General features: G+C 55.6%; 1 protein-coding gene across 1 annotated transcript in view; it reads right to left on the reverse strand.

Moving 5' to 3' along the window:
* Positions 1 to 423: 423 nt before the first annotated feature.
* Positions 424 to 21,323, reverse strand: part of ESPL1 (extra spindle pole bodies like 1, separase) — a gene marked incomplete at its 3' end in the record, with an annotated part of 32,917 nt that continues 12,017 nt past the window's right edge. The window contains exons 10-30 of the mRNA XM_041400296.1: positions 20,298 to 20,418; positions 18,965 to 19,104; positions 17,680 to 17,814; positions 16,761 to 16,880; positions 15,708 to 15,879; positions 14,858 to 14,989; positions 14,414 to 14,545; positions 13,651 to 13,807; positions 13,204 to 13,313; positions 10,811 to 12,594; positions 10,097 to 10,303; positions 9,481 to 9,859; positions 9,308 to 9,391; positions 8,607 to 8,820; positions 7,025 to 7,239; positions 6,015 to 6,142; positions 3,472 to 3,594; positions 2,394 to 2,555; positions 1,778 to 1,939; positions 563 to 667; positions 424 to 504 (exon numbers count right to left, since the gene is read on the reverse strand). Of these exons, the coding sequence (XP_041256230.1) occupies positions 424 to 504; positions 563 to 667; positions 1,778 to 1,939; positions 2,394 to 2,555; positions 3,472 to 3,594; positions 6,015 to 6,142; positions 7,025 to 7,239; positions 8,607 to 8,820; positions 9,308 to 9,391; positions 9,481 to 9,859; positions 10,097 to 10,303; positions 10,811 to 12,594; positions 13,204 to 13,313; positions 13,651 to 13,807; positions 14,414 to 14,545; positions 14,858 to 14,989; positions 15,708 to 15,879; positions 16,761 to 16,880; positions 17,680 to 17,814; positions 18,965 to 19,104; positions 20,298 to 20,418 (4,863 nt within the window). The remainder of the gene's footprint in view (positions 505 to 562; positions 668 to 1,777; positions 1,940 to 2,393; positions 2,556 to 3,471; positions 3,595 to 6,014; positions 6,143 to 7,024; positions 7,240 to 8,606; positions 8,821 to 9,307; positions 9,392 to 9,480; positions 9,860 to 10,096; positions 10,304 to 10,810; positions 12,595 to 13,203; positions 13,314 to 13,650; positions 13,808 to 14,413; positions 14,546 to 14,857; positions 14,990 to 15,707; positions 15,880 to 16,760; positions 16,881 to 17,679; positions 17,815 to 18,964; positions 19,105 to 20,297; positions 20,419 to 21,323) is intronic.

A 21,323-nucleotide genomic window follows, 5' to 3' on the forward strand; every position in this document is an offset into this window, starting at 1 on the left:
TGTCCCCAGGTGTGTCCCCATGTCCCCCCAGGTGTGTCCCTGTCCCCCCAGGTGTCCCCAGGTGTGTCCCCAGGTGTGTCCCCATGTCCCCAGGTGTGTCCCCATGTCCCCCCAGCTGTCCCCAGGTGTGTCCCCAGGTGTGTCCCCATGTCCCCAGGTGTGTCCCCATGTCCCCCCAGGTGTGTCCCTCTCACCTGCGCAGGGCAGGGCCAGCAGCCCCCCGGGGGTCACCTGGGGACACCTCCTCAGCTCCACAGGTGTGTGTGTCCCTGTCCCCAGGTGTGTCCCCGTCCCAGGTGTGTACCTGCCGTGCCAGCCCGTAGCGCAGCAGGAAGCGCAGCCCCGGCAGGGGTTGTACCCAATCCCAGGTGTGTCCCCAGGTGTGTCCCTGTCCCCAGGTGTGTCCCCGTCCCAGGTGTGTACCTGCCGTGCCAGCCCGTAGCGCAGCAGGAAGCGCAGCCCCGGCAGCCGCGTCACCGGAACGTTCCGGAGGGTCCTGGAGCTCTCCCAGGGGGTCCCCAGGTGTGTGTGTCCCTGTCCCAGGTGTGTCCCAGGTGTGTACCTGCCGTGCCAGCCCGTAGCGCAGCAGGAAGCGCAGCCCCGGCAGCCGCGTCACCGGAACGTTCCGGAGGGTCCTGGAGCTCTCCCAGGGGAGCCGCTGCAGGTGCTGGGACAGCGACAGCGACAGTGAGGGGGACCGGCAGGAGGAGGAGGAGGAGGAGGAGGAAGGGGAGGAAAAGAAAGTGGGGAAAAGGAGGAAGAGGAGAAGGAAAAGGAGGAGGAGGAAGAGGAGGAAAGGAGGAAGAAGGAGGAGGAAAAAGGAAAAGGAGGAGGAAGAGTAGGAAGAAGAAGGAAAATGAAAAGGGAAGTGGGAGTAGGGAGAAGAGGAGGAAGAGGAGGCAAAGGAAGAGAAAATGGGGAAAAGGAGGAGGAAAAAGAGGAGGAAAAGGAGGAGGAAGAGCAGGAGGAAGAAGAAGGAAAATGAAAAGGGAAGTGGGAGTAGGGAGAAGAGGAGGAAGAGGAGGCAAACAAAGAGAAAATGGGGAAAAGGAGGGGGAAAAAGAGGAAGAAGGAGGAGGAAGATGGAAAAGGAGGAGGAGGAAGAAGGAGCAGGAAAAAGGAAAAGGAGGAGGAAGAGCAGGAGGAAGAAGCAGTCAACAGGCACTAGGGAGAGGAGGAGGAAAGGAAGAGAAAGTTGGGAAAAGGAGGAGGAGGAGGAGGAAAAGGAGGAGGAAGAAGAGGAGGAAGAAGAGGAGGAAGGAGCAGGAAAAAGGAAAAGGAGGAGGAAGAAGGAGGAGGAAGAAGAAGGAAATTGAAAAGGGAAGTGGGAGTAGGGAGGAGAGGAGGAAGAGGAGGCAAAGAAAGAGAAAAAATGGGGAAAAGGCGGAGGAGGAAAAGGAGGAAAGAGGAGGAAGAAGGAGGAGGAGAAAGGAAAAGGAGGAGGAAGAAGAAGGAAAAAGGAGGAAGAGTAGGAGGAAGAGGGAAAATGAAAAGGGAAGTGGGAGTAGGGAGAAGAGGAGGAAGAGGAGGCAAAGGAAGAGAAAGTGGGGAAAAGGGAGGGGAAAAGGAGGAAGAAAAGGAGGAGGAAGAAGAGGAGGAAGAGGAGGAGGAAGAGCAGGAGGAAGAAGAAGGAGAAAGGAAGAGGAAGAGTAGGAAGAAGAAGGAAATTGAAAAGGGAAGTGGGAGTAGGGAGGAGGAAGAGGAGGCAAAGGAAGAGAAAGTGGGGAAAAGGAAGAGGAAATGAGGAAGGGAGGTGGGGATGAAGGCCGGCTCTCACCCTGTCCAGCAGCAGCACCAGGGACCCCGCGCTGCCCCCGGGGCCCTCCCGGCGCCGCTCCAGGGCCTCGTCCAGCAGCAGCCGCGCCCGCAGCGGCCGGGCCGGACACAGCGCTGCGGCCAGCGGCCGGACATCGGCCGGACACAGCGCCGACAGCAGCACCTGGGAGGGAGAGGGACAGCTCCAGGGAAATTCCCAAAATCCGGGATGGGAACCCCAAAATCTGGGAGCAGCTGGACACAGGGGACACTGACAGCAGCACCTGGGGAGGGAGAGACAGCTCCATGGGAATTCCCAAATTCCAGGGGCAAAACCCCAAAATCTGGGACCAACAACCCAAAATGTGGGGCAGAACACAAAACGTGGGGTTAACACCCTAAATTCCAGGGGTAAAGTCCCAAATCCCCAGGATCACCCCCCCCCCCCCCCCCCAAATCCCAGGATCAGCACCCCAAATCCAGGGATCGGCCCCTCCAAATTCCGGGATCATCACCCACAACTTCAGGGATGAAAACCCCAAAAATCCTGGGATCATCCTCCCGAAATCCAGGGATCAGTACCCCCAAATCAAAGGGTCACCACCCCAAACCCCAAATCCCAAACCCCAATCCCATACCCGGAGCAGGGCGGGCTCGGGCCGGTCCCAGCCGCATTCCCGGAGCTCCTGGAGCAGCTGGGACAATTCCTGCTCATCCAGGGGGGAATTCCCGGGATCCCGGGGCAGCAGCAGCCCCCGCCAGCACCCCAAAACCTCCGAGTCCAGGTTCTGGATCAGGTTCTGGGGAAAGACACAGAAAATGGGAATGGGATCCTGACCCCAAAAACTCTGGGAATGCCACGGGAAATCCCACAGGAATCCCTAAAGGAATGACAGGGGGAATCCTGAAGGGAATCCCAGGAAAAAACCCAAAAGGAATCCCAGGGTGGGTTATGGGGTGAGTCAGGCCTCATTCCCAGGGTTCTTCCCAATATTTGGGGGTTTGGGAAAGTGGGAATCCCAGGGAAAATCCCAAAAGGGAATCCTACAGGAAGTGCCAGGGAGGGTTATGGGGTCACATTCCCAAGGGTTTTCCTGATAATTTGGGTGTTTGGGAAATTTCAGGAATCCCAGGGAAATCCCAGAGGAATCTCAGGGAAAATCCCACAGGAATCCCAGGGAAATCTCACAGGAATCCCAAGGAAATCCCACAAGGAATCCCAAGGAAATCCCACAAGGAATCCCAAGGAAAGCCCACAAGAAATCCCAAGGAAAGCCCCCCTTCAGTCCCAGGAAAATCCCATGGAATCTCATGGGGATTTCCAGGGAATCCCAGGGAAAATGTCACAGGAATCCCAAGGAAATCCCCCCTTCAGTCCCAGGAAAATCCCACGGAATCTCATGGGGATTTCCAGGGAATCCCAGGGAAAATGTCACAGGAATCCCAAGGAAATCCCCCCTTCAGTCCCAGGAAAATCCCACGGAATCTCATGGGGATTTCCAGGGAATCCCAGGGAAAATGTCACAGGAATCCCAAGGAAATCCCCCCTTCAGTCCCAGGAAAATCCCACGGAATCTCATGGGGATTTCCAGGGAATCCCAGGGAAAATCCCATCAGGAATCCCAGGGGGCCTCTCCCGGGAACCCCAGGGGGTTTTGGGGTGCTGCCGGCCCCGCTGCCGAGGGTTTTTCCCGGTTTTTGGGGTCCCTGTCCCACCTGCATGCGCAGGTCCAGGCGGGATCGCCGCTCCCACCACGCGTGGCGCTCGGTGCAGGCGTTGGCCTCGCGCTGCTCCCGCTGGATCCGCTCAAACTCCTGGAGAATCCCACTCAGGGGGGCCTGGGGAGGGACAGGAGGGGCCTGGGATCCCAATCCCCGGAATGGGGGTGGGTTTGGGATCCCGACCCTTGGAATTGCAGGTGTCCCCATCCCAGGAAAAGGAGGAAAAGGAGGAAGAGGAGGGTGAGGAAGAAAAGGATGGAGGCAGGATTCCATCCCTGGAATGGTCAGTGCCCAACGCTCCAGGAGAAGGATGAAGATGAGGAGGATGAGGAGGAGGATGATAAAGATGAGGAGCAGCATAAGGATGAAGATGGAAAGGAGGAGGATGAGGATGAAGATGAGGAGCAGGATGAAGATGAGGAGGTGGAGAAGGAGGATGAGGATGAGGATGAAGATGAGAACGAAGATGAGGATAAGGATGAAGACGAGGATAAGGATGAGGAAAAGGATGAGGATGAAGAGGAGGATGAGGATGAGGATGAGGAGGAAGAGGAAGATGAGGAGGAGGAGAAGGAGGATGAGGATAAGGATGAGGATGAAGATGAGAATGAAGATGAGGATAAGGATGAAGACGAGGATAAGGATGAGGAAAAGGATGAGGATGAAGATGAGGATAAGGATGAGGATGAAGAGGAAAAGGAGGAGGATAAGGATGACGATGAAGATGAGGATGAGAAGAAGGATGAGAATGAAGATGAGTATGAAGATGAGGATAAGGATGAAGATGAAGACAAGGAAGAGGATAAGGATGAGGATAAAGATGAGGATGAAGATGAGGACAAAAATGAAAATAAGAACAAAGATGAGGATAAGGAAGAAGATGAGGAGGAAGAGGATGAAGAGCAGGATAAAGATGAGGAGGAGAAGGAGGATGAGGATGAAGATAGGAATGAACATGAGGACAAAGATGAAGATGAGGATAAGGATGAAGATGAGGATAAGGAAGGATGAAGATGAGGATGAGAAGGAGGATGAGGATGAAGATGAGGAGCAGGATGAAGATGGGGATGAGAAGGAGGATGAGGATAAGGATGAGGATGAAGGTGAGAATGAAGATGAGGATAAGGATGAAGATGAAGATAAGGAAGAGGAAAAGGATGAGGATGAAGATGAGGATAAAGGTGAGGAGGAGAAGAAGGAGGATAAAGATGAGGATGAAGATGAGGAAGAAGATGAGGACAAAAATGAAGATAAGAACAAAGACGAGGATAAGGAAGAAGATGAGGAGGAAGAGGATGAAGATGAGGAGCAGGATGAAGATGAGGAGGAGAAGAAGGAGGATGAGGATGAAGATAGGAATGAAGATGAGGACAAAGATGAAGATGAGGATAAGGATGAAGATGAGGATAAGAAGAAGGAAAAGGATGGGAATGAAGATGAGGATAAGAATGAGGATGAAGATGAGGATAAGGATGACAATGAAGAGGAGGATGAGGATGAAGAGGAGGATGAGGATGAAGAGGAGGATGAGGATGAAGAGGAGGATGAGGATGAAGATGAGAATGAAGATGAGGACAAAAATGAAGACGAGGATAAGGACGAAGACAAGGAAGAGGATAAGGATGAGGATAAAGATGAGGATGAAGATGAGGACAAAAATGAAAATAAGAACAAAGATGAGGATAAGGAAGAAGATGAGGAGGAAGAGGATGAAGAGCAGGATAAAGATGAGGAGGAGAAGGAGGATGAGGATGAAGATAGGAATGAACATGAGGACAAAGATGAAGATGAGGATAAGGATGAAGATGAGGATAAGGAAGAAGACGAGGATAAGAAGAAGGAAAAGGATGAGAATGAAGATGAGGATAAGAATGAGGATGAAGATGAGGATAAGGATGACAACGAAGAGGAGGATGAGGATGAAGAGGAGGATGAGGATGAAAATGAGAATGAAGATGAGGACAAAAATGAAGATGAGGATAAGGATGAAGACGAGGATAAGGAAGATGAGGGTAAGGATGAGGATGAAGATGAAGATAAGAATAAGGATGAAGAGGAGGATAAGGATGATGATGAAGAGGAGGATGAGGATAAGAATGAAGATGAGGACAAAAATGAAGTGAGGATAAGGATGAAGACAAGGATAAGGAAGAAGATGAGGATAAGGATGAGGATAAGGATGAAGATGAAGACGAGGATAAGGATGAGGATGAAGAGGAGGATGAGGATTAGGATGAAGAGGAGGATGAGGATGAAGATGAGAATGAAGATGAGGACAAAAATGAAGTGAGAATAAGGACGAAGACGAGGATAAGGAAGAAGATGAGGATGAGGATAAGGATGATGATGAAGGTGAGGATAAGCATGAGGATGAGGATGAGGATGAGGATAAGGATCAGGATGAAGACAAGGATAAGCATGAGGATGAAGATGAGGATAAGGATGATGATGAAGGCGAGGATAAGCATGAGGATGAAGGCGAGGCTAAGCACGATGATGAAGAGGAGGATGAGGAGGAGGAAGGCGGCCCCGCTGACCTGGCAGCGCTCGGTGGCGATGCGCACGCTGACGGGCTCCGCGCCGCGCTCCAGCCGCGTCAGCAGCAGCGTGTCCCCGAGGGCCCCGGGGGTGGCACTGACCAGGGACAGCTGGCACACGGTGACACCTGAGGGGACACCCCAAATCTGGGACCTCACCTGGAATCCCACCCCACGGAACCCCCAAAATCTCAAAGCTCCCCAGACCTGAATTCCAACCATTCCCAACCCATCTGAGGCCACCAAACACCCAAACTGGGAATTGGGGATTTCATCCCCAAACTGGGAATTGGGGATTTCCCAATCCCCACACTGGGAATTTGGGATTTCCCAATCCCCCCACTGGGAATTTGGGATTTCCCAATCCCCACACTGGGAATTTGGGATTTCCCAATCCCCCCACTGGGAATTTGGGCTTTCCCAATCCCCAGACTGGGAATTTGGGCTTTCCCAAACCCCCCACTGGGAATTTGGGATTTCCCAACCCCCACACTGGGAATTTGGGCATTCCCAATTCCCACACTGGGAATTTGGGATTTCCCAATCCCCACTGGGAATTTGGGCTTTCCCAATCCCCCCACTGGGAATTTGGGATTTCCCAATCCCCACACTGGGAATTTGGGATTTCCCAATCCCCACACTGGGAATTTGGGATTTCCCAGTCCCCACACTGGGAATTCAGGCTTTCCCAAACCCCCCATTGGGAATTTGGGATTTCCCAATCCCCACACTGGGAATTTGGGATTTCCCAGTCCCCAAACTGGGAATTTGGGATTTCCCAACCCCCACACTGGGAATTTGGGATTTCCCAGTCCCCACACTGAAAATTTGGGATTTCTCAATCCCCACACTGGGAATTTGGGATTTCCCAATCCCCACTGGGAATTTGGGCTTTCCCAACCCCCCCACTGGGAATTTGGGATTTCCCAATCCCCACACTGGGAATTTGGGATTTCCCAGTCCCCAAACTGGGAATCTGGGATCTCCCAGCCCGGAATCCCAGCACTGACCGCTGGGAATCTTCTGGAGCTGCTCCCGGAACCGCTCCCGCTCCGCCGGCCCCACACCCGTGGAGCTGAACTGGAAAAGCTCCTCGAGCTCGGCCAGGTGGGACTGGGAATCCTGGGAATTTTGGGAATTCTGGGAATCCTGGGAATTCAGGGAGAGGCCCCGGAGCTGATCCGAGATGTCCCCTCTGGCTGCTGCTGCTGCTTTCCTCTTCTTCCTGCGGGGTCATCCCAAAATCCCTTGGGATGGGGCCAGGATGGGATTTGGGGATGGAGGGAAGGGATATGGGATGTGGGATAGGGATATGGGATGGGGATATGGGATGGGGATATGGGAGGGGGATGTGGGATATGGGATGGGGATGTGGGATATGGGGTGGGGATATGGGATGTGGGATATGGGATATGGGATATGGAATGTGGGATGGGGATGTGGGGTATAGGATATGGGATGTGGGATGGGGATATGGGATGGGGATATGGGAGGGGGATGTGGGATATGGGATGGGGATGTGGGATATGGGGTGGGGATATGGGATGTGGGATATGGGATATGGGATATGGAATGTGGGATGGGGATGTGGGGTATAGGATATGGGATGTGGGATGGGGATATGGGATGGGGATATGGGAGGGGGATGTGGGATATGGGATGTGGGGTATGGGATGTGGGATATGGGATAGAGATATGGGATATGGGATATGGAATGTGGGATGGGGATGTGGGATATGGGATGGGGATGTGGGATGGGGATGTGGGGTATGGGATGGGGATATTGGATAGGGATGTGGGATGGGGATGGGATGGGGATGTGGGATATGGGATGAGTCCCTTCCCCAAGGGGGAATCCCCAGTGGGGACACTGGGGAGGGGGACATTGGGTGGGATCCGATGCCCTGGGGATGAAGGGAGGGGACACTGGAAGGGGACATTGGAATGGGACAGGGACATTGGGAAGGGATGGGGACACTGGAACGGGACATTGGATGGGGATATTGGACAGGGCCACTGGGAAGGGATGGGGACACTGGACAGGGACACTGGGGAAGGGACAGGGACACTGGACAGGGACACTGGACAGGGATGAGGCCACTGGGAAGGGACAGGGACACTGGACAGGGACACTGGACAGGGATGAGGCCACTGGATGGGGCTGGGGACACTGGACATGGACACTGGACAGGGACACTGGGGAAGGGACAGGGACACTGGACAGGGACACTGGACAGGGATGAGGCCACTGGATGGGGATGGGGACACTGGACAGGGACACCGGACAGGGACACTGGACAGGGATGAGGCCACTGGATGGGGCTGGGGACACTGGACAGGGCCACTGGGAAGGGACAGGGACACTGGACAGGGACACTGGACAGGGATGAGGCCACTGGATGGGGATGGGGACACTGGACAGGGACACCGGACAGGGACACTGGACAGGGATGAGGCCACTGGGAAGGGACAGGGACACTGGACAGGGACACTGGACAGGGATGAGGCCACTGGATGGGGCTGGGGACACTGGACAGGGCCACTGGGAAGGGGACAGAGGACAGAGACTGGAAGGTGCCACCCGTGACCCACCGTGCCCTGGCGTGGACGATGGCCAGCAGCTGGTGGCGCATGGTGACACTCAGGGACTCTGCCAGCAGCCCCGCGGTGGCCAGCGGGTCCCTGTCCCCGAGGGCCATGGCCAGCAGCTGGCACAGCTGGCCATAGAGAGAGCCCGGCGGGAAGTGACCGACCCACGCCAGCGCCTCGGCCAGCAGGGACCGGACAGCGGCCAGAGAGGGGTCACCTGGGGGGACACAGGGGACAGAGAGGGGTCACCTGGGGGGACAGGACAGAGAGGGGTCACCTGGGGGGACACAGGGGACAGGACAGAGAGGGGTCACCTGGGGGGACAGAGAGGGGTCACCTGGGGGGACAGGGGGGACAGAGAGGGGTCACCTGGGGGGACAGAGGACAGTGGGGACAATGGTCACTGAGGCAGAGGGGACAGGAGGGGTCAGGACAGGAGGGACAAAGTTTGGGGGCAAAAAAGGAAAGTTTGGGGAAAGGAAAAGTTTGGGAGGAAAAGTTTTGAGGAAGAAAAGAAAATTTAGGGAAAGGAGGAAAAATTTGGGGAAGGGAAAAGTTCAGGAGAGGAAACTCCTGAGAAAAAGAAGGAAAATTCCTGGAAAAGGAAAGAAAACCCCTGGAGAAGTCAGGCCATGCCCAGCTGAGCCCCAAAATCCCCAAACCACCCCAAAATTCCCCAAATCCTCCAAATTCCAGGTGCTCACCGGGCTGGGCAGAGGGGCAGGATCCCTCTGGATTTGGGGGATCCCCCTTGTCCCCAATTCCTGGGATTTCCTTGCTGGCCCCACCTGGAAAAGAAGGGGCAGTTTTGGGGTCAAAAAAGGCAATTTTGGGGTCACCAAGATGAAACCCCCCCCCCAAAATCCCCCAAACTCACCTGGGGACAGCGGGGGGAGCTCGAAGCTCATCTCCTCCTCCTCCTCCTCTTCCTCCTCCACGGCCCTCAGGGGGTCCCGCTCCTCAATCCCAGAAAATTCCCAGTTCCTCTTTTCCTCCAAAATTCCACTTTGGGGGGTCCCCCTCTCCTTCTTTCCCCGAGGACCCCCAGCCCGGCGGGGACCCCTGTTCTCCTTCTTCTCCAGAGATTTTTGGGATTTTCCCTTTTCCTTCTTTTCTACATTTTCCATGTTGTCATTTTTCGTATTTTCCACTTTGGGATTTCCCCTTTTCCCCACGTTTTCCATTTTGGGATTTCCCATTTTTTCCACATTTTCCACTTCGGGATTTCCCCTTTTTCCCACGTTTTCCATTTTGGGCTTTCCCATTTTTTCCACATTTTCCACTTTGGGATTTCCCCTTTTCCCCACGTTTTCCATTTTGGGATTTCCCATTTTTTCCACATTTTCCACTTCGGGATTTCCCCTTTTTCCCACGTTTTCCATTTTGGGCTTTCCCATTTTTTCCACATTTTCCACTTTGGGATTTCCCCTTCTTTCCCTCTTTTCCAGAGCTGTTTGGGGGATGCTGTTTTCCTTCTTTTCCAGATTTTCCACGTGGTTGATCCCCCTTTTTTCCCTCTTTTTGGGGGTCCCCAGCTCCTTCCGGGGCCGCCCCCGCCGGGGCCGAGCTCCAATTCCTGGAGAATTCCTGGGGGATTTTTGGGGCTGAACCCTCCTCTTGGCACAGGAAGTTTTTTGGGTGGTTTTGGGGGGATCTGGGGGAATTTGGGGCTCCTCAGAGTCGCTGTCACTGAATGTCACCTGAAAAAGGGGGGGAACAAAGGGGTTCAGCCCAAAATTTTCATCCCAAAATTTTTCCTCACCCTCCCAAAGTTTTCCACGTGAAGTTTCCCCCAACCCCACCCAATTTTCCCACTAAAATTTTCCTTTCTTTCCCAAAATTTCCTGTCCCCAAAACGTTCCCCCACAAACTTTTTCTGCCCCCCCAAAATTTTCCTCCCCTCCCCAAAGATTTCCCTTCCCCCTCCAATAATTTCCCCACAAAATTTTCCTTCCCCAAATTCCCCCCATTCCTCCCCAAATTTCCCTTCCCAAACTTTCCCCCAAAAATTTTCCCTCCCCAAACTTTGCCTCCTCCTGATTTCTCCTCCAGATTTCCTTCCCCAAATTTCCCTTCCCAAACTTTTCCCCCCAAAATTTTCCCTCCCCAGACTTTTCCTCCTCCCGATTTCCCCCCCAAAATTTCCCTTCCCAAACTTTTCCCCCCAAAATTTTCCCTCCCCAAACTCCCCCCAAGCCCAAACTCACCCTGATCCGGGACTTGACCCTTCCTGGGATTTTGGGGGCCCTGCGGAGCCGGGAGCTGCCCCCGGGTGGGGAGGGCTCCTCGCTGAAGATGGTGAAGGGGGTCCTGGGCCCCCCCAGCAGCGCTTTTGGGGGCACCCCCGATTTGGGGTGGGGGGTGCAAGGCCCCCCCGGCCGCAGGACAATGGGGGGGACCTCGGGGTCTGAGTCCCCCAGGGTGAAAACGTCCCCGGATTTGGGGGGCTTCACTTTTGGGGTCTTCCCCACCTTGGCTTTGGGGGCTTTGGCTTTTTGGGGTCCGGTTTTGGGGGGAGCTTTGGGGGTTTTTTGGGGTTTTGAGGGGTTTGGGGTCTGGGGTGGGGGACAGGGGGTCCAGGCCTGGGCCAGGACGTCATCCATGGAGCGGCCGAGGGCGGTGGCCACGCGGCCGAGGGTGGCCACGGCTTTGGCCAGCAGCAGAGTGGCCACTGCCACCCCCAGGCCGGCCACGGGGGGACTCTGGGACCCCAAGAGGGTCAATCCCTGCTCCAGATCCTCATCCCAAACTGGGGGGCACTGGGATGGACTGGCCAGGCTCTGCAGGGCCAGCGTGGAGTAGCCAGTGGCCACCAGCTCAGCCAGCGGGCCCGGGGTGCTGTCCCCAAGAGGGTCCCTGTCCCCAAAAGGGTCCCCAACCCCAGGAGGGTCCCCAGCCCCGATGATGTCCCCATTCCCAGAGGGATCCCTGCCCCTGGAGTGATTCCACAGGTCCCTGTCCCCAAGGGTGTCCCCATTCCTGGAGAGTTCCTGCAGACTCCTGTCCCCGAGGGTGTCCCTGCTCCTAGAGGGGTCCCTGTCCCTGATGGTGTCCCCGTTCCCAGAGGGGTCCTGCACACTCCTGTCCCCATTCCTGCTGATGTTCCCATTCCCAGAGGGGTCTGACAGATTCCTGTCCCCACCCCTGACAATGTCCCCATTCCCAGAGGGGTCTGACAGACTCCTGTCCCCACCCCTGACAATGTCCCCATTCCCAGAGGGGTCCTGCACACTCCTGTCCCCATCCCTGCTGATGTCCCCATTCCCAGAGGGGTCCTGCACACTCCTGTCCCCACCCCTGACAATGTCCCCATTCCCAGAGGGGTCTGACAGATTCCTGTCCCCATCCCCACTGATGTCCCCATCCCCAGGAATTCCCTTATCCTTGACAATGTCCCCATTCCCGGGAATTCCCTCATCCCTGCTGATGTCCCCATTCCCAGGAGCTCCCCTATCCCTGCCCGTGTCCCCATTGCCAGAGGGGCCCTGCAGGCTCCTGTCCCCACTCCCCCCAGCCCTCCTGATGCCCCCAGACCCCGCGCCCTGGACCCTGCCCCACAGCTCCCGTGCCAGGCGGGTGCCGGCGCTGCCACAGCGTGCCAGCACCCCCCTGAGCAGGGCCAGCCCCGCTGCCACCTCCCCGGCCAGCAGCCACGCCCGGGCCTGGGCCAGGAGCCAGCGCAGCCCCAGGGCCACCAGGGCAGGGTCACAGCAGAAGGAGCAGGGACATCCCGAGGGGTGGGACAGGAATTCCAGACTTTTCCAGGCTTTTCTTCCCTTCAGCTCCGGCGAGGCCGTGAGAGCGTCCGGCTGCTCCGGGAGCGCGGCCGGAGCCATGGCGTCCAGGGAGGGACCCTTGAGGAATTCCTCGTCCTCCTCCCCACCAGGAATGGGGTCAGGAGTGGGATCCAGAGGTTTCCTCCTCTCCAGGTGGCCTTTCTGGAGCTGGATCTTGGCCAGGCGTTGCCGAGGCTCCCAGCAGGGTTTGGGTTCTGGAATGGGAATTCAGGGAGGATTTGGGATTTGGAGTCTTGTAGGGAGTGATTCCCAGCTGGGTTTGAGCTCTGGAGGGGAGGGAAGGGATGTTTGGGGTTCTCTTCCCAAAGGGATTTAACCCTGGAGGGGATGGAAGGGATGTTTGGGGTTCTCTTCCCAGTTGGATTTAACCCTGGAGGGGATGGAAGGGATGTTTGGGGTTCTCTTCCCAGTGGGATTTAACTCTGGATGGGATGGATGTGATAATTTGGGATTTTCCAGCACAAAGAAGGGTCCAAAAATTTGGGTCCTGTCCGAGCTTGATCATTCCTCCAGCCCCAAACTGGGATCACTGGGATTTCCCCCATTCCCACACTGGGATCACTGGGATTTCCCCCATTCCCACACTGGGATCACTGGGATTTCCCCCATTCCCACGCTGGGATCACTGGGATTTCCCCCATTCCCACACTGGGATCTCTGGGATTTCCCCCATTCCCACACTGGGATCACTGGGATTTCCCCCATTCCCACACTGGGATTTCCCCCATTCCCACACTGGGATCACTGGGATTTCCCCCATTCCCAGGCTGGGATCTCTGGGATTTCCCCATCCCAGTGCTCACCAGTCTGTGGCTGGAGCAGGAACTGGGCGTGCTGGAGGTGGGACTGGCTCAGCTCCAGCTCCCCCTGCTGCAGCTCCAGCTGGGACTGCAGCACCAGGAACCACGTGCACCTGCAGGAAAACGGGGAAAAAATGGGGAAAACAGGGAAAAACGGGGGGAAAAGACCCCTCAGAGCCCACCAGAGCTGGGAGGGAGGTGGGAACGAGCTGCTGAGCCACCATTCCTAAAGGATCCCAATCCCAGTGACCCCAGTGATGCCATTCCCAACCCCAGTGATGGCAATGACCCTAATGACCCCAAATTCACTCCCAATGACCCCAAATCCAATCCCCATGACCCCAAATCCAATCCCAATGACCCCAAATCCATCCCCTCCAATCTCAATGACCCCAAACCCATCCCCCATGACCCCAAACCCATCCCCATGACCCCAGTCCCATCACTGACCAGCGGGCGGCCTGCAGGTGTCCGGCCACGGTCAGTCCCTCGCTGCAGAAGGCCCTGGCCTGGCACAGGACCTCGCAGTGGCCCAGCAGTGTCACCAGGCGCTGGCAGCAGCCCAGGGTGTCCCCCAGCACCTGCCACTTGTGCACCAGCGCTGGGCCTGGGGACAGTGGGATGGCACTGGGAATACTGGGAGAGCCGTGGGGTGGGGAGGGGTCCCAGGGAGATGGAGCCGTCCCCAGGGGAGATTGGATGGGGAGGATTCCCAGGGAGATGGAGCTGTTCCCAAGGCTCCTGGACCTTCCCATGGAGTTCAGTTCATTCCAAGAGATCCCAACCTTTCCTGAGGGACCCCCAACCCATTCCAGAGGCTCCCAGCCCATCCCATCCCATTCCAGAGGGACCCCATTCCATTCCACAGGCTCCCAGGGACCCCAATTCCACCTCAGGGACCCCAAACCCATCCCACCCCACTCCATCCCAGGGACTCTAATCCCATCCCAGGGAACCCAAACCCATTGCATCCCATCTCATCCCACTTCATGGACCCTGATCCCACCCCAGTGACCCCAATCCCACCCCAGTGACCCCAAACCTGTCCCAGGGACCCTGATCCCATCCCAATGACCCCACCCCATCCCAGTGACCCCAAATCCCATCCCAGTGACCCCGATCTTGTCCCAGGGACCCTGATTCCATCCCAATGACCCCCATCCCACCCCAGTGACCCCACCCCAGGGCCCCCAGCCCCTGTCCCACCGCTGACCGCAGTCGGGGCCGGGCTCCTCGGGCGGGCGGCTCCGGGCGCTGCCCAGGACGTCGCTGCCCACCAGGAACACCAGGATGCTCCTCAGCAGCTTCTGCGCCTCCAGCAAGGCCACCTTGGGGCTGCTCCAGCCTGGAATTCCAGGGGATCAGCACAGGGGATCCCCAGCCCTTCCTCCTCCTCCTCCTCCTCACAGCAAAGCTCCCCCGAATCCTGGCTCACCCCATCTCTTCCTCCTCATCCCAAATCCCTTCTTCCTTCTCCTCTCCAAACTCCCTCCTTCTCCTTCTCCTTCTTCTCCTCCCAAACTCTATCTCTTCCTCCTCCTCATCCCCAAAACTCCTCTGTGCTTCTCTTCATCCCTAAATTCCCTTCCTCTTCTTCCTCCATCCCATAACTCCCTCACTCTTCCTCCTCCTCATCCTCACCTGTCCCACCGCTGACCGCAGTCGGGGCCGGGCTCCTCGGGCGGGCGGCTCCGGGCGCTGCCCAGGACGTCGCTGCCCACCAGGAACACCAGGATGCTCCTCAGTAGCTTCTGCGCCTCCAGCAGGGCCACCTTGGGGCTGCTCCAGCCTGGAATTCCAGGGGATCAGCACAGGGGATCCCCAGCCCTTCCTCCTCCTCCTCCTCACAGCAAAGTTCCCCCGAGTCCTGACTCACCCCATCTCTTCTTCCTCATCCCAAATCCCTTCTTCCTTCTCCTCTCCAAACTCCCTCCTTCTCCCAAACTCTATCTCTTCCTCCTCCTCATCCCCAAAACTCCTCTGTGCTTCTCTTCATCCCTAAATTCCCTTCCTCTTCTTCCTCCATCCCATAACTCCCTCACTCTTCCTCCTCCTCATCAAAACCCCTCCCCTCCTCCTCCTCATCCCAAACTCTTTCTCTCTTCCTCCTCCTCATCCCTAAACTCTCCCCTTCTTCCTCCTCATCCTAAAACTCTCTCCTTCCCTGAAGTTCCCAGACTGGAGTCTGGGAGTTCCCAAACTCCCTCCTCATCCCTGAACTTCCTCCCTCTTTCTCATCCCAAATTCTTTCCCTCTTCCTCCTCCTCCTCCTCCCAAATCCCCCCTTCCTCCTTCTCACCCCAAAACCTCTCCCTCTGTCCATCCCAAATTCCCTCCTCACCCCAAACTCTCTCCCCTCTTTCTCCTCACCCCAAACTCTCTCCCTCTTTCTCCTCATCCCAAACTCTCTCCCTCTTCCTCCTCACCCCAAACTCTCTCCCTCTTCCTCCTCACCCCAAACCCCTCCCTTGGGATGGATTTTTCCCTCCCAAATTCCCTTTTCCCACCGTGCTGCCGGATCTGCTCCCGGAGCGGCGCCTCCAGGTGGGCCGGGGGCAGCTCCAGGATCGTGGCCACCAGCTGCAGCCTCTGGGCCTGTGCCAGGTACCAGCCCCTGGTGGCCCTCTGGGCCCACGGGTCCCTCAGGGCCTCCAGCAGCAGGGCCACGCCCTGATCCACCTGGAAAAAGGGGGAAAAACGGGGAAAAATGGGATTTGGGATCATGGGGGGTGATCCCAACCTGTAATCTCAGTCCTTTTATCCCGTTCCCCCATCCCAATCCCCTTCCAGCAGCAGGGCCACACCCTGATCCGCCTGGGAAAATGGGATTTGGGATCATGGGGGGTGATCCCATCCCAATTCCATGCATCCCAGTCCTTTTATCCCATCCCAATCCCAATCCTTTTATGCCATCCCAATCCCAATCCTTTTATCCCATCCCAATCCCCTTCCAGCAGCAGGGCCACACCCTGATCCGCCTGGAAAAATGGGAAAAAATGGGATTTGGGATCATGGGGGTGATCCAATCCCAATCCCATAATTCCAGTCCTTTTATTCCATCCCAATCCCATAATTCCAGTCCTTTTATTCCATCCTAATCCCAAATCCTTTTATCCCATCCCAATTCCACCCACCCCAGTCCTTTATCCCATCCCAATCCCATTATCCCAGTGATGTCATCCCATCCCAGCCCTTTTATCCCATTCCCAATCCTTTTATCCCATCCCAATTCCCCCCACCCCAGTCCTTTATCCCATCGGAATCCCATTATCCCAGTGAGGTCATCCCATCCCAGCCCTTTTATCCCATTCCCAATCCTTTTATCCCATCCCATCCCAATTCTTTTATCCCATCCAAACCCCAATCCTTTTATACCATCTCAATTCCATAGCATTCCCAATCCTTTTACCCCATCCCAATCCCCTTCCAGCAGCAGGACCACGCCCTGCTCCACCTGGAAAAACCAGGATTTAGGATCACCCCATCCCACAACCCCTTACCCCAAATCCCCCACACCCAAAATTCCCTATTTTTTTTTTTAGGAAAATCCCCGGTTTTGCCTTTTTCTGGAGGCAGCAGAGGCGGCTGCGCAGCAGGAGCCGGGAATGGCGCAGGAGCAGCCGGGAATCCTCGCTGCCCTCGTCCTCCTCCAGGCACAATTCCAGCTCCTCCAGGAAAACCTGGGAATGCCACGCCTGGATCAGCACCAGCACCTCCAAACCCTACCCTAGGAGGGGGGATTTTCCCAGGATTTTTGGGATTTTATCAGGATTTTTGGGATTTTGGGACACCCACAGTTCCCAGGGTGCCCCAAACCCACTGAAATCCTTTTCCTGGGATTTTTCAGGATTCCTGGAGTTGAGTTCCCTGGTTCCAAGCCCTTCCTGGGGGAGATTTTCCTGGGATTTTGGGAATCCCGGAATTCCCCAATTCTGAGGGTTATTCCCAGATTGTTCTGAGGGTTTTGGAAGGACATTTCCAAATAATTTCCCTGGATTTTGCAAGGACATTGCCAGATTTCCCTGGGACTGGGAAGGACATTCCCAGATTTCCCTGGATTTTCCTGGATTGGGAAGGACATTCCCAGATTTTCCTGGAATTTGGAAGGACATTCCCAGATTTCCCTGGGTTTGGGAAGGACATTCCCAGATTTCCCTGGATTTGGGAAGGACATTCCCCGGATTTGGAAGGACATTCCCAGATTTCCCTGGCTTTGGGAAGGACATTCCCAGATTTTCCTGGGTTTGGGAAGGACATTCCCTGGATCTCCCTGGGTTTAGGAAGGACGTTCCCAGATCTCCCTGGATTTGGGAAGGACATTCCCTGGATTTGGAAGGACATTCCCTGGATCTCCCTGGGTTTGGGAAGGACATTCCCTGGATCTCCCTGGCTTTGGGAAGGACATTCCCTGGCTTTGGGAAGGACATTCCCAGATCTCCCTGGCTTTGGGAAGGACATTCCCGGATCTCCCGGGTGTACCTGGGCCTGGGCAGGGCAGTCCAGCCGCAGCAGGATCCGGGTGAGCTGGCACAGGGCAGTGGCCGTTCCCAAACGATCCCCGAGCCTCCGGCACAGCGAGCGCAGCAGCAGGAAACTCTCCAGGGCTTGGATGGGCTGGGAAGGGGAAAACCCTTGGATAAACCCCAAGAGCACTCCAGGGATCCTGGCAAAAGCTCTCCCTGCTCTTCCTCATCCCAAATTCCCCCTTCCTCCTCCTCATCCCCAAAATGTCTCATTCCTTCTTCTCCTCTTCATCCCAAATTCTCTTCCTCTTCGTCCTCAAAAACTTTTTCATTTTTCCTCCTCATCCCGAATTCTCTCCCTCCTTTTAATCCCAAACTCCCTCCCTTTTCCTCCTCATCCCAAACTCTCTCCTTCCTCTTCATCCCAAATTCCTTCTCTCTTTATCCCAAACTCTTTCCCTCTTCCTCTTCATCCTCCCCAACTTTTTCCCTCTCCTTCCTCATCCCAAACTCTCTCCTGTTTATCATCCCAAACTCTCTCCTCTTCATCCTCCCAAACTCTCCCTCTTCTTCCCAAATTCCATCACTCTTCCTCATCCCAAACTCTCCTCTTCATCATCTCAAACCTTTTCCCTCTCCCTCCTCATCCCAAACTCTCTCCCTCCTCTTCATCCTAAACTCCCTCCCTCTTCCTCCTCATCCCAAACTCTCTCTTGTTTATCATCCCAAACTCTCCTCCTCATCATCCCAAACCTTTTCCCTCTCCTTCCCAAATTCCCTCACTCTTCCTCATCCCAAACTCTCCTCCTCATCATCCCAAACCTTTTCCCTCTCCCTCCTCATCCCAAACTCTCTCCCTCCTCTTCATCCTAAACTCCCTCCCTCTTCCTCCTCATCCCAAACTCTCTCTTGTTTATCATCCCAAACTCTCCTCCTCATCATCCCAAACCTTTTCCCTCTCCTTCCCAAATTCCCTCACTCTTCCTCATCCCAAACTCTCCTCCTCATCATCCCAAACCTTTTCCCTCTCCCTCCTCATCCCAAACTCTCTCCCTCCTCTTCATCCTAAACTCCCTCCCTCTTCCTCCTCATCCCAAACTCTCTCCTCTTCCTCCTCATCCCAAAACTCTCTCCCCTCCTCTCCCACATCCCCAAACTCTTTCCCTCCCTCCTCTTTGTCCCAAATTCCCTCCTCCTTCATTCCAAACTCTTTCTGCCTTCCTCTCCATCACCCCGAACTCTCTCCTTCCTCCTCCTCCTCATCCTCCCAGCCCCAGGAACCCCTGGGAATTGGGGATCACCTTGTCCTGGAGGCGGTAGAGCTCGGCCAGGAGCTGCAGGGAGCTCACGGTCTGCTCCAGGCTGCGCACCTCGGGAATTCCGGCATTTTCCAGCAGCTTCTTCCACAGGGAAAAGGCTTCGTCCAAGGGTTTGGACAGAGCTGGGGGCACACGGGGCTCAGGAAGGATACCCAAAAAAAGCTGTTCCCAAAGTGGGATAATCCTGGGGAAGTCATTCCCACCCTGCCAGGGTCTTGTGCTTCCCAAAAAACCTTGTCAGTGGTGCTGGAAAGGCTCTTCCCGACCTCCCAGGATCCCAAAAAAGCTCTTCCCAATCCACTGGCATCCCAAAAAAATCCCTTCTCAATCCATCAGGATTCCAAAAACCCCTTCCCAACCTTCCAGAATCCTATAAAAGCTCTTCCCAACCTACCATATTCCCAAAAAAACCTCTTCCTAACCTTCCAGGATCCCAAAAAACTTCTTCCGGCCCCTCCAGGGAATTCATGCATCCCACAAAACGCCTTCCCACCCCTCCAGGGTCCTCGTGCATCCCAGAAAACCTCTTCCTTCATCCCAAAATCCCCTTCCCACCCCTCCAGGACCCTCATCCATCCCACAAAACCGCTTCCCTCATCCCAAAATCCCCTTCCCACCCCTCCAGGATCCTCATCCATCCCAGAAAACCTCCTCACTCATCCCACAAATTCCCTCTCCCACCCCTCCAGGACCCTCATCCATCCCACAAAACCTCCTCACTCACCCCAAAATCCCTTCCCACCTCTCCAGGGTCTTCATCCATCCCACAAAACCTTCCCACTCACCCCAGAATCCCTTTCCCACCCCTCCAGGATCCTCATCCATCCCAGAAAACCTCACCACTCACACCAAAATCCCCTTCCCACCCCTCCAGGATCCTCATCCATCCCAGAAAACGTCTTCATCCATCCTGGAAAACCTCCTCACTCACCCCCAAATCCCCTTCCCACCCCTCCAGGATCCTCATCCATCCCAGAAAACCTCACCACTCACACCAAAATCCCCTTCCCACCCCTCCAGGATCCTCATCCATCCCAGAAAACCTCACCATTCACCCCCAAATCCCCTTTCCACCCCTCCAGGATCCTCATCCATCCCACAAAACCTCTTCCCTCATCCCAAAATCCCCTTCCCACCCCTCCAGGATTCTCATCCATCCCACAAAACCTCCTCACTGACCCCAAAATCCCCTTCCCACCCCTCCAGGATTCTCATCCATCCCACAAAACCTCCTCACTGACCCCAAAATCCCCTTCCCACCCCTCCAGGACCCCCACTCATCCCAGAGTGCCGGGCTGACCGCGGCCTCGCTCACCGCTCTCGGAGCCGAGGCTGCAGCGGATCCCGTCCCGCGCCTCCGGCCGCTCTCCCTCGGGATCCTGATCCCAGCCCGGCTCCGGGGCCCGGCCCCGCCCGCGCCGCTCCCGAGCCACGCTCTGGGAAGGGAGGGGGAATTCCAGGAATGCCCAAAATCCCGGGAAAATCGCACCCTGGGAGCTCCAGGAATGCCCAAAATTCCAGGAAAATTGCACCCAGGGAACTCCAGGAATCCTCAAAATTCCAGAATTGCTCCTAGGGAACTCCAGGCATGCCCAAAATTCCAAATCCCGGGAAAATCGCACCCTGGGAACTCTAGGAATGCCCAAAATCCCGGGAAAATCGCACCCTGGGAACTCCAGGTATGCTCAAAATCCCAAAAATCCCGGGAAAATTGCACCCAGGGAACTCCAGGAATGCCCAAAGTCCCGGGAAAATCGCACCCAGGGAACTCCACGAATGCCCAAAATTCCAGGAAAATCACACCCAGGGAACTCCAGGAATGCTCAAAATCCCGGGAAAATTGCACCCAGGGAACTCCAGGAATGCTCAAAATCCCGGGAAAATTGCACCCAGGGAACTCCAGGAATGCCCAAAGTCCCGGGAAAATCGCACCCAGGGAACTCCACGGATGCCCAAAATTCCAGGAAAATCACACCCAGGGAACTCCAGGAATGCTCAAAATCCCGGGAAAATTGCACCCAGGGAACTCCAGGAATGCTCAAAATCCCGGGAAAATTGCACCCAGGGAACTCCAGGAATGCCCAAAGTCCCGGGAAAATCGCACCCAGGGAACTCCACGGATGCCCAAAATTCCAGGAAAATCACACCCAGGGAACTCCAGGAATGCTCAAAATCCCGGGAAAATTGCACCCAGGGAACTCCAGGAATGCTCAAAATCCCGGGAAAATTGCACCCAGGGAACTCCAGGAATGCCCAAAGTCCCGGGAAAATCGCACCCAGGGAACTCCAGGAATCCTCAAAATTCCAGAATTGCACCCACGGAACTCCACGAATGCTCAAA

The sequence above is a fragment of the Onychostruthus taczanowskii genome, unplaced genomic scaffold (assembly GCF_017590055.1).
Source record: "Onychostruthus taczanowskii isolate IOZ18803 unplaced genomic scaffold, ASM1759005v1 scaffold178, whole genome shotgun sequence".
Classification (NCBI taxonomy): Eukaryota; Metazoa; Chordata; class Aves; order Passeriformes; family Passeridae; genus Onychostruthus; species Onychostruthus taczanowskii.